The sequence below is a fragment of the Sodiomyces alcalophilus genome, assembly GCF_042370955.1.
Source record: "Sodiomyces alcalophilus JCM 7366 unplaced genomic scaffold ACRALscaffold_4, whole genome shotgun sequence".
NCBI lineage: Eukaryota > Fungi > Ascomycota > Sordariomycetes > Glomerellales > Plectosphaerellaceae > Sodiomyces > Sodiomyces alcalophilus.
In genome coordinates, this window is record NW_027263535.1 from 385593 (window position 1) to 397643 (window position 12051).

Here is a 12051-nt window from a genome sequence, read left to right on the forward strand (position 1 = left end):
TCTTCGAGGTAGACTATGTACGTACCATGTTGTATGTATGGTGTCTCATCACGTGTCCTAAAAAAAGACCAACAGCAGGCCACTAGCATGAATTGGGACTAGTTGCTTGGAATACGATCGACAGGTACTCCGGACGGAGGGAAAGTGCAAGAAACCGTTCCCATCACGTCATGGGCCCTGAGATACTTGATTCTTTCTTGAGAAGCAAGCACCAGTTTCTCCTTATTCCACCCGGTGAACACTGTAGTTCCACGTCTACCTCGGCTGATGGGTCTCGTGATGGTGCAAAGTCCGAGATATTTTCCCTGCTCGTGTTTAGCTCGTGTCTACGTTCACGGTCGTCTTTTTTGAAATAGGACTATAAGAAAAGGGGCAGACATGACGAGTCACGGCGTAAAAGTGGCCCAATTTTAAATATAAGATCCCTATGCCGACTTTCTGCTCCACGTGAGGCTACGCTGCCCAACCGAGGGTCAAAGGGCGATACAACTTGGCCCCGTGCCTGCGCCGACTCCCGACAGCGCAGATGCCAAGAAAAGTATTCCCCGAAGCAGGAGGCCAAATTGATAGGGAATGAAAAGAGCCCAGTCTAGATTTATGAGCTGGCAGTCGCGTCATGGAGGTTGCTTTCCGACACTTGACAATCTCCGTCACGTGCAGTGTGATACAGATGAATCCATAATTGGCGTTCCCAAGGTACTGTCCGCGTCTGCCCTCCGTGTTACGTTCGGATTATGTAGGAATCATTCTACAGAAGAGACAGCGGGGATTACTTGTCTGGTTCTCTTCAATCCATGGAGTTGCCGTATCAACATGACGATGCTTGCACTGCCAATAGTTCAGTCAACAGGCAGATATTGATGCTGCTCAGGGGAGAGGATCGAGACACCAATCGATCACACAGCGGCCCTTACGCCATGGACTTTCGATGAGCTGCGGAAAAATTACTGCTCAATAGTCAGTACTGTAAAATGCATGTTCACATGCCTTCCTCTTCGTCGTCATTGCCATCGTTGAGGCGGTGGCTAATGAGCCTGCTGACTGTGTTGGGTGGAATTGAGAGGGATGAAAGGAATATAAGCGTCATTGCACCGCATCTAGACTCCGTTCAACACTGGTCAATCCAGAACTTGAACGCCGTCGAACGGGGTTCAATTCACGGTGGCTTAGGGTGCGTTCGACAATTTCATCTAGTTAGCAGCTTTTCATCTAGCTTTTTATGCAAGTGACTTCGTAGCCAAGACGCTAAAACGGCGCCGGTCCTTTTCCACGATATACCCTATTATACAGGAATACGAGTATATTATCGGTTAAATATCAAGCCGATCCGTATAATACAGAGTCTTATATTTCTAATATAGAAACTATCGTTTTTTACTATGGTAGAGCATTATAGTGACTTCTAATTATATCGATATAGCTGGCCTAGGTTTTATTAGCGTGGAAGAGGTTATAGAAGGGTCCCTTAGTGATATACCTGTTCCGGTCCCTCGCGATAACGAGTTATAGTTAAATAATCATAATATTAACTAGGAGCCTATATAGGATATCGAAGGGGCGCCGTAATTCGCTTAAGGGAAAGAGACCACCGAGTTAGACGACTCTGCCGACGATAATATATCCGAAGACGACGAGAATACCTAAAATACCACCTTATAGGGCCGTTCTAAGTCCCAGGCCGATACCTTTTCGTCTACTAAGTAGTCTACTCGAGTGGTTTAGAAGGATTATATCGAACATCGATTCTTTAAGCTCGTGGTTACCGCACGTCGCGATAACGCCTTATTCGCGACTAGTAATAAGAGGTTAGCTAAGCAGCGAGCCCTAGTCACGATCCTACCGGAGCTATAGGAGGCGTATCTATTAGCTAATCTAACGATTAAGGCGATAATAACGAAGCTTAATCGTATAGAAAAGGAACTACGAGCGGCGTTAGCACTAATCGGTAAGTCCGGCGTTAATAACTACGATAATAAGTCCGGCTATATTAATATAAGTGATAAGTAGTAGGACGTATTCGTATAGAAGTACGGCGATCTAGGCCGGCGTATTCGGAAGCGTGGAGGCGTTTAATAGATTAATAGCCTCCTAAAAAAGATTTAGCCTAATACTATCGCGACGGGCTAGAATATCGAGGACGTATATAAGCTAGATTAACGTAAGCGTTAGTAATCGGTATTAACGCCGCCTCCTAAATAACTCCGGCCTAGTTAGTAATAGGATCTAGATATTATAGACTCACGATCGCCTATACCTTATAACGATCTATTAGATAACGTCCTAAGGCGTGGCCGTAAGAAAGAGGCAGATACTGCCTATACTGCCGTAGACCCTCTAATAACCGGCTTAGTTATATTAGCTGCCTACCAGAACGCGCCTATTATCGACCAGGCTATTACGGCTTATACGTAGCATTTTCGGGTTAAACTAGGCGGCGCTATAGGAATCCTTACGGCGTCGCGATTCCTTATAAAGAATCTAGATAAAGCGGCGATATTTAATTCGTTACTAATAGATAGTAAAAAGGAGTTTTTCAAGGATCACGGATTTATAAAGGAGGTGGAATAAGAGGAATTAGGCGGCGGCGATAATAATATTAGTGATATTAGCGATAATAGTTAAGGTAGGCGCGATACTATAAGTCCGATTCTGATCGAGCCTTATTTTTCTATATATCTAATTAGTTAGAAGTGCTTACCGCCTACCTAAAAGGTATTAGTGCGGGGTTAAGCCTTATCTTATAACGCCGTTATATAGCTAACGATATATATTAATATATCAAAAATCTCTTCTTTATAATAACCTCTTTTCCTACTCTTTTTACTCCTATCGTTACTGCTATATTATCTTTAATATCTAATATCGTATCTCTAATCCTCCCTTACTACCGATATAGCGATTAGCTTATTCCGCGGCTAGCTATAATAGCTAATCTTCCTTTTCCTTAGTAATTCCTCCTCCTACTACTATAGCTATTAACGTATTACTGCGTATAGCTCTAATAAAGTTCTAGATACCGGTTACTATATATATAATCTTAACCTGCTTATCGAGACTTTATTCGGGTACCCTACCGCCTAGTATACGGAAGGACCTCTTTAATATTCCGAAAACACGCTTAACGATACTATAATAACCGGCGTGGAGGCGGTTAAACCGCTCCTTTAACGATAATCGTCTCTATTTAATTTCAGAGAAATCTCGGAGGTGGTACCTCTCGCCGTTGAATAGGGTAACGATACCTCGAATATCGTTACTAAACCCACTATCTACGAGGTAGAACCGCCTATTAGGTACTTAAAAAGACCCTCTCGCTAAAGCCTCGTGAAGTAAAGAGGAGTCGTTTATACTACCCTCGGCGCCCGCTAGGATATACGTGAATAACAGGTCGAAATCGACTATAGCGAGGATATTTTATATGAGTTAACCCTTCCGGTTATAATATCGCCGCTACGACTATAGCGGTATAAACGCTACGATATACGTTCTATCAATTACGCCGATATAGCCGTTAAATTAACTATTACGGTATAATAACTTAATATATTATAATACGTATCCTGCTAGTAGGCTCTTAACGTATTCGAGATAAAGCTAACGCATAGCACCTAGGACCTTATTAAAGATACGTGATCCTGTATTTAACGATATCTTAAAGCGGTGGTATATATTACGTAAGGGCACGCCGTGGCCGATAATATAAAGGAAGATTATAACCTTCTGCGTTATTATATAGTAAGAGGTCTCCTTGACGATATCCCTTAATATAATCTAGTCTATTAGGCGATAAAATTCGTACCGATTAATCCTAAATAGGTCCCGAAACACTATATTAGAACCGACGAATATCCCTTATATAATACGTAGCGTTATAGCGGGATTATTACCGTGACACCGCTAAGAGGTATTTTAATGCCTCTGGAGGCGTAGATTAACTTCGGGTCGATATAGGAATAGTAATAAGACTATATAATCGAGTTCGGGGGTAGTATCGTTATCGTAGGTGGTGATAATATCGTCGCTAGCCTCGCCTATAACGGCGCGGCTAACTATGGATCCTATCTTAGTCAAAATCCTACTAACTTAGAAATAACTTTTCGAGCTACTAACTTTTCCTATATAAAAGCTACTAAGTTAGTAGGATTTCTACTAAAATCTAACCCCTACTAGCATAGTACTTCTATAATAGGGGTATAGCAGGGGTATAGCAGAGGTATATATAAAAAATGCAATTACAGTAAAAATATCATATAAATAAGGGTCCTTATGTATCGGTGGGTCATCGTTATGCATTTTTCTACCAAGTTAGTGACATTTTGCCAACTAGATGAAATTGTCGAACGCACCCTTATAGACCTGCCCTTTTAGGTGACCAGACTGCGCGTGTTTTGTACAGAGCTAGCAGGCCTGTAAAGATGCCGTGACGGGTGGCATCAACTCTCACCGCGTAACAGATCTAAGAATGGCCTTGCCAATACAGTCACTGGACCGAAACTGGCCACTTACCCCAGCCTCCGCAATAAGAGCCACGGTAAAAGCATCCGGGGAATAGCGGGGACGGTGAACCAATCAACTGTTCGCCCCAGAAACGGCGGAGGGCGTTGAAACGAGATGAAAGAATGAAAACAAGGGAAAAGAAATAAATAATAATAATGATGAAAAATACTGGATCACGTCAAGTACTTCGTAGATTCTCATTCTCGTCATTTGATGTTCTGGCTCCGTGTTTATACTGTATCGGGTCTGGCACTTCCGTAGGTAGGTACATAGGTACACAAGTACAGCTCTCCGCAAATGCACAAAGATGACTAATCATAGCATCCGTTGACGCAACCACCCAACCCCCAGGACTCCCCTTGCCCGTGACACTCCATCTTCTCGTCTTACCATTTACCTCCCCTCTTCCTGTGTATCATTTCACCTTCAGGGACCAGGACCAGGGGATCAGGGGACCACGAACCAGTCTCTTCCATCAAATCATGGGACGAGTCTCACAATCAATCTTCCCAAAATAACCAAGTCAAGTCGCCGTCTCGACATCGACAACTATCGCAAACCGCCTACCATGACTCGACCTCCGACCATGCCTTCGAGTCCCCCCGACCCCCAAGACGACGATGATTCCTCCTCGACCATAGCCCGCATCACATCCTCCCAGTCCTCCTTTGTGGAATCCTGCTCCTCGAGCGCAAAACACCACAGAACCCCCCGCTCCCGCCGCACCGCCACCGCCCTCCGCGCCCTCGCCTTCGTCGCCTCCGTCGTCTCCGCCCTCTGCGCCGGCTCCATCACCGTCTTCTCCCTCTACGGCCACATATTCCAAGAACGCCTCCACTACACCCAGCTGCAGGTCAACGGGCTCGCCATCTCCTCCTCCCTCGCCCTCTACCTCCCCGTCTCCGCCCTCGGCTACCTCTGCGACCGCGCCGGCGCCCGGCCCCTCGCCTTCCTCGCCGCCCTCCTCTTCGGCACCGGCTACGTCACCGCCGCCACCACCTACCGCAAGCTCGACCTCGAAACCGCCGCCGGCCTTCGCGGTCGCGACGGCCGCCTCCGCCCCATCGGCGATGACGACGCCCATGGCAGTAGCAGCCCCGACTGGACCTACCCCGTCATGATGTTCGCCTTTGTGTGCGTCGGCGTGGGAACCTGCTCCATGTACCTCGCCGCCGTGGCCACCAACGCCAAGAACTTTGGAAAGGGAAACCACCGCGGCCTGGCCCTCGCCGTGCCCATCGCCGCCTTTGGCCTGAGCGGCATGTGGCTCAGCCAGCTCGGCAGTCGCGTCTTCTACGAGCGCCTCCCCGACGGCAAGGCCGGCGACCTGGACGTCTTTGCCTTTTTCATCTTCCTCGCCGTGCTGCTCGTCGTCGTCGGCGTGCTGGGCGGCTTCGCCCTGCGCGTCGTCGACGAGGAGGACATGATCGACGAGGCCGTGGAGGAGCTGGAGCGAAGCGGTCTGCTCCACCGCAGCTCGTTGATGGAGAGTTCTCATAGCTACGGCACCGTGGAAGACGCCCGGGGCGTGGCCGGCGAGGGAATCGGAGATGCAGATGAGGACGACGCCCGACGCAAAAAGGAGTGGGTGCTCAACGCCGAGACGCGTCGGTTCCTCACCGACCGCACCATGTGGTTCCTCGCCCTGGGCTTCCTCCTCATGATCGGCCCGGGCGAAGCCTTCATCAACAATCTAGGCACCGTCATCGGCACCTTGTACCCGCCGCCCGCCCGCGATGGCACTGTCGATCCCGATGCGGCCACCCCGACCCTGGCGTCGACCCACGTCTCCATAGTCGCCCTCACCAGCACCGCAGCCCGCCTGCTCACGGGGTCGCTGACCGACCTGCTCGCGCCCTCCCCCTCGACCCGACACCTGCAAGTCCGCGTCACCGCCCGCCCGCCTTTCTTCCGCAACGTCGCCATCTCGCGCGTCGCCTTCCTCTTGGCCTTCGGCGCCATCCTGTCCCTCGGCCTCCTGGTCCTGGCCTCGGGTGCCATCCAGGGCCACGGCGAGCGCTTCTGGATCGTCTCCGGTCTCGTGGGCGCCGGCTACGGTGCCGTATTCAGCCTCACCCCCATCATCATCACCGTCATCTGGGGCGTCGAGAACTTCGCCACCAACTGGGGCATCGTCGCCATGTTCCCCGCCCTCGGCGCCACCTTCTGGGGCTTGGTCTACTCGGCCGTCTACCAGGCGGGTGCTAAGAATCCTCCCCCCAACCCTGGCGGTGGTGACGGAGGTGACGTCGGCGATGTGTTTTGCTACGGGCAGCAGTGTTATGCTCCCACCTTTTGGGCCATGGCGGCGTCTGTCTGGTTTGCGTGCTTTATGGTGTTTTATGCCTGGAAGGGTCACAGAGGATGGTCGCAGAAGGGGGTTGTCGTTTAGTCCCTTTTTTCCCTTTTATATTGCCTATTTGGTCATGGGCTGAGTCTATGGTTTCATATCGAGTCTTCTATTCAGCAGACTCGGAGTTGATGGAGTATTTGACTGGTTCGAAGGGATGCGTATGTTTACACAACAGGTTGATCGATATTATCCCATGTTGGATATAGTGAGGACGTGAAATTCCTCTGTGAACGTGACATAACACTACTTCATAGGAGACGACTCCAAATGGCTGTCATAAATGATTGACCATGGTTCATTTACTCTGCTCATCAAGGACAATAATGGCGTCTAAAGATCCATGTAACCCCTAATATTCATTCACCCACTTCCCGAATCTATACACGGCATCTCTGCCTCAAACTCCTCTACAGACATAGCAGAACCAATTGCTTGGTCAAACACAGGTAATGTCACAAATTCCAATTCTCCTCATCTTTCGTGGTGAACAAGCCCGAACCTGTCATGTTGACCGTAAAATAGAAAGGGATAAAAACAGGCAATAGGTCCGAGACTGGTCCCTCACACGGCGCACGCCGGCTGACCAAGGCAAATGTGTACATAGACACACGCATGCAGGGTCTGCAATCGACTTCTCCACCCCTTCTGCACAAGGTAGTTGCGTGTGGCATACAGAAATAAAGATAAGAGAAGCCGGGTGGAAAAGATAATGAAATATTTACCACTCAAATACCGAGATTCCATAATGAGAACAACCCTTGAACGCCCGCGATGTATAGAGCAACACCTGGACTTTCCAACACTGTAGTGGTGGTCGCGGCTGTATGCTTCGTTGCTTGGTTTGTTGACAGAAGAAGTAGATGCATTCAAAAATAGACGGGCTGAGAAGATAAAAGTTGGGTAAGGAGGGTAGTTCGTTCGGTGGTATTATCATTAGCATGTAAAAAGGCGAGGTTCGTCTCTAGCGGCTGATACGGTCAGCTCTGCCGCATCCTTGGTATGGAGGGTGAGGCAGACAGAATGCGCGTATTGTGTCCTGATCGTGCAAGGAGGGTACCATCCGGGTCGTTCTCCAATCCAAAGAGGACTATACGGGTGGGCACCTGATGTGACCAGGCGCATTGTCAAAAAAGAACCGACAGTGAAGTATGGCCGTGTCCAGACTAGGATTATCCGACAAGAATGTTCTTCTGTCTGCCTGATCATGACCACGCCCAAGATATCATGGGCTCGCGCCCTGTGTAAACCCGTCATATATACGCCTTGCATTCGTGGGTATCTCGTCAAAAGCAGAAGATGGGAAAAGAATCCTTTCGAATCGTCCTCACGCAGGGAGCCAAACGAGCTCAATGACACCATCAAGAGCACGCATGGGCTGGTTGTTCACCTTCCAGCGGTCGTCGTTGCTTTTGAGGATGTAGGTCTGTAGCACGGACCCGTCCTCGTTGTTGTGGGATTCGCGGAGTTCCCAGGCCATCTTCCTGCCCGTCTTGAGAAGCGAAGGACGCTGGGGCCCATACATGAAATCGAGATTCCAGCCCCTGTTCTCCGGGGCGGCGAAGAACGTGCCCTCGAACTGGTCGAGGTCGAAATCGATGCCCTGCGGATAGTTTGCCACGCTGAAGCCATTGGAGATGATAAAGTTGTCGGTGGTGACGAAGCGTTGATACGGGCAGTCCTCGCCGCAGGCATGGGCGATCTTGGTGGTCTGGAACGGGTAGGCGTAATGCCAGCCGCCACCCTTGAAGTGGTGCACGGAGAAAGGCTTGATGCCGCCCTCGTAGAAGCCGGCAGGGTCGCCGTAGAGATCCAGCTGCCAGAGATCCCAGAGCTGGGTCAGACGGATATCGGTGTTCTCGTAAATACACTTGCGCAGCAGAATGTCGCCCTGAGGACCCCAGCCCGAATTGGACTCGGCAATCTTGGCCGGAGTGCGGCAGTGGGAGTAGATGTCGCTGATCTTCTTGGCCAGGGGGAGGCTGAGGAACACGCCGGCGCCGCCAAAAGCCTGCGAGCCGTGGCGCTCTAGGGCACCGACATCCTCCGAGAGGGTGCCAATGTAGAGGGGCTTGTTGTGGTCGTACTTTTTGAAGCGGGCCACGAGGCTGTGCATGGCGGTGAAGTAGGTGTCGTCGTCGCACAGGACGAGCCACTTCTTCGTGGGCCGGTCCGGATGGTTGTAAAGCATGGGGACGAGTTCGAGGTAGCGGACGGCCATCTCCAGCCGGCTGTCGCCGTGGCCGACGTCGGCATCGATACCGGCACGGGCGAGGCGGTTCGTGACCTGTTCGAGCTCGTCGTCGCTGGCGTCGATGAGTTGGAGGATGAGCTTGCCGCCGTTGGAGTTGCCGTTGCTGTCGGTCAGCCAGTAGGCCCACTCCCTGATGGGGTTCGAGTTGGGGTCGTTGATCCGGCCATACGTGGTGGAGATGGCGAACATGAACTCGGACAGATCGACGTTGCCCGGGAAGTCGGACTGGGTGACGGGAACCTCGAGAGGCGGGGTGCACTGGTCGCCACGGGACTCGGCATTTACGTTGATAAGCTGGAAGGGATGGTCGAGGAACTTTTGGCTCAGGTACGTGTGACGGTGACGGTCGATGGGCTGGCGAGAAAATCGCACGTAACGCTTGAAGTAGTCGATGTGTTCGCCGAGCTCATACCTCTCCCTGATCTGACGAAGGTGCTCGGTATCGATGTCGCAGTTCATGAGATGGTTCGACCCAGGAGCACCAAGCTCAGTATCGTTGAAGCCCTGGGGGACTAGGTCAACCTCCAGGGGGACCTGATGGACGGCCGAGGCCATACGGTCGGCCGTCCTGAGAATGCGGTTGCGAGCATAGATGGTCTTCGATTGGAAGGTCATGCACATGAAGAAGAGTACGATGGCGGTAAAGATGAAGGTGCGAGCGAACGGGTTCCTCATCGTGCAGAAACGGCTCGCGAGAGGGATGGGCATGCGTGCACCCATACTCCTCGCGTTGATGTAGAATGTTTTTCTATCCAGCTTGGCGGTTTTGACCCGACGAGACGGGGATAAGTTGTGGTGTGTCGAGTTTTGGGAGTCGAGATGCTCAGTCAAACGAATGCAGTCGACGTATCGAATGGATTGGATATGTCTCTAGGCGGTCGGGAGGCCCTTTGTATTATAGTCGAGGCGACGTTGTTGTCCGGGCAAGAAAACCCAGAGAGCGGCTCAAATACCGAAGAAAAAAATGTAGGAGTAATGGAAACGAGAGAATGAAGGGAAAAGAGTTCCAAGCGACTGTTATTTGTGAATGAATGCTAAGCGAGTGTCACGATCATACAGATCGGAAAGCCGGGAAGATGTCTGCGTATGTAGGGTGAGCGATAGACAGGCCGATGTCGAAGCAACGCAACAACAGCAAGCAATCAATCCAGCGAATCGGGTCCGATTAAGACAAGACAACAACTGGCCCAGAAAGTCGGTCGGCTTGAGAGAAGTCGTCAATTCCAGTTGCGGCGGAGAGAGGACGACGATACAGTCCGAAAGAGTGGCGTCTTGTCGGAAGGTGGCCGATGTTGAAGGCTGGACGCTTGCTTGGCTGGGAGAAGAGAGAAGTGAGAAATATGAGGTGGGAAAGAAAGGAAGGGGAGGATAAAAAGGAGAGGGAAATGGGGGGGGGAGGAACGATGGCAGGCCCAAGGGGGCCAAGGGGTGGGGCCCAAGGGGTTCCCGGACAGTCTTGGCAATGACATTGGCCAGCCAAGGGGGTGAGCTCAGATGGTCTTGCCTCGATAAGGACTAGGGCAGAAGTTGTGGCTATGAGGACCTGGGATTTCAGATGAGTTGGGTGGGAAAAGGGGGGTGCAGGCCCGCAGGGATAAGTCCATAGTATGGGCCCATGCCAGTTTTCCCATTTCCACCATCAGTCGTTAGTCAGGTACATAAGTACATGATATCACACAGGACACTTAACGCGTCACCGTCACTACGCGGTTTTCCCAACTAAATATATAACTGTAACAAATCACATTAATTCAAATATGCCTCCAAAGACGCCGCAGATAGACTAGGTATGTCTTGAGTGGCTATGGGGTTTCGTGATAGAAGTCGACTTGGTAGAGTTAACTACGTTGTATAGCATCAACGTCGGTACATCTGGATATGGGGCTACCGGCTACTCGACACAAATTGTCGACTCACCTCACTCTGTAGATCTGCTTATAAAGTGGGCCTTGGGGGTCTACGATAAGCCCCTACGAGTCGAGGGTGGAATTGAAAACGGTACATCGGTCGGCTTCGGTAATCAGCCTCGTCAAGCGCGCATTTTTGGCATGACAAGGCCAATACCGCGATCGAAATGTCAACTTCCAACTCAAACTATACCTACCTACTCGTGGCTCGTGGCGGCAGAGGAGTTGAGCAGTCATCGATTTTATCATGCGGTCTGACAACGTCTGACGGACTCTAATCTTAGCAATCTCACTAGCCACTAGCCTTTTTCCTGCAATGTAGTGCACAAACAACGTACGCAGCGGTCCATACCATTCGTCTATACAGCTTCCATCTCAGTCGTCTTTACGCAGAGAACATGTCTACCCGTATTACTAGGTACTCCATTCGACGATATAATTAGTCATGCCAAGGCATTCACTTGGCCATACGTTGTACCTCATGGTAAGGTAAGGCATCGGGGCGAAGGGACTTGAGGGGGGTGCATATGAACCCCTTGATTGTCTGCTCGTTCCAGTCCCCCCTGACTTCAAGCTGACTCAGCTAAGAGGAGTGAATGCTTTCTCCTGAAATGCCAGACAAATCATCAACCAGCGAGTTAACAACGTCTCGCATCGACGAGTCCTGCCTCGACTCTAGGTATGCTTCAGTACCATCGAATCGTAGCATCGTTCTCAACGCTATATCGACTAGGGACAGCAACGCCATGCCAAATTTCCAACCCTCCTATACTTCTCCGTGTAGATCCATTTTTAACCCTACCGATCCCTACCTTGTTCGGATAGCCTCCTGCAAGGCACATTCTTTGCCCCTGGGTACTGAAAAATGGACCACGATTATATTATGAATACAGTTCAACAGCTCCACGACCTCTCCCACAGCCTCTTCCTGTGCCCACGCCTATGTATATCTTCGCCACCTTATTATTGCGTCTCTTGTTGTGATTGCGTCTCTTATTATTACAAGGCCATACAACTTGCCGCCACCTCCTCCTGCCGACGTA

The 12051-nt window shown here is 50.5% G+C and overlaps 4 protein-coding genes across 4 annotated transcripts; 3 read left to right on the forward strand and 1 right to left on the reverse strand.

The window, feature by feature from the left end:
* Positions 1–33: 33 nt before the first annotated feature.
* Positions 34–1249, forward strand: ACRALDRAFT_211362 (uncharacterized protein; the record flags this gene model as incomplete). Its single annotated transcript, XM_071023642.1, has 12 exons — positions 34–52; positions 103–214; positions 248–282; positions 320–337; positions 453–538; positions 571–622; positions 671–707; positions 755–837; positions 872–957; positions 1019–1050; positions 1102–1171; positions 1238–1249. The coding sequence occupies 12 exons, from the start codon at positions 34–36 to the stop codon at positions 1247–1249; spliced, it is 642 nt and encodes a 213-aa protein (XP_070874418.1).
* A 3017-nt stretch (positions 1250–4266) lies between these two features.
* Positions 4267–7080, forward strand: ACRALDRAFT_2019192 (uncharacterized protein; the record flags this gene model as incomplete). The annotated part of the gene is made up of 10 exons (XM_071019960.1): positions 4267–4335; positions 4403–4427; positions 4481–4600; positions 4681–4712; positions 4763–4823; positions 4849–4907; positions 4949–6822; positions 6861–6877; positions 6934–7008; positions 7061–7080. 10 exons carry the CDS (start codon positions 4267–4269, stop codon positions 7078–7080), a joined length of 2352 nt encoding a protein of 783 aa, XP_070874419.1.
* Positions 7081–8174: 1094 nt separating this feature from the next.
* Positions 8175–9809, reverse strand: ACRALDRAFT_2106182 (glycosyltransferase family 31 protein; the record flags this gene model as incomplete). Its single annotated transcript, XM_071023288.1, has 1 exon — positions 8175–9809. One exon carries the CDS (start codon positions 9807–9809, stop codon positions 8175–8177), a length of 1635 nt encoding a protein of 544 aa, XP_070874420.1.
* Positions 9810–10957: 1148 nt separating this feature from the next.
* On the forward strand, positions 10958–11266 carry ACRALDRAFT_1064482 (uncharacterized protein; the record flags this gene model as incomplete). The annotated part of the gene is made up of 1 exon (XM_071016980.1): positions 10958–11266. A coding segment is annotated over one exon (309 nt), but the record flags the coding sequence as incomplete, so codon positions are not given.
* Positions 11267–12051: the final 785 nt, after the last annotated feature.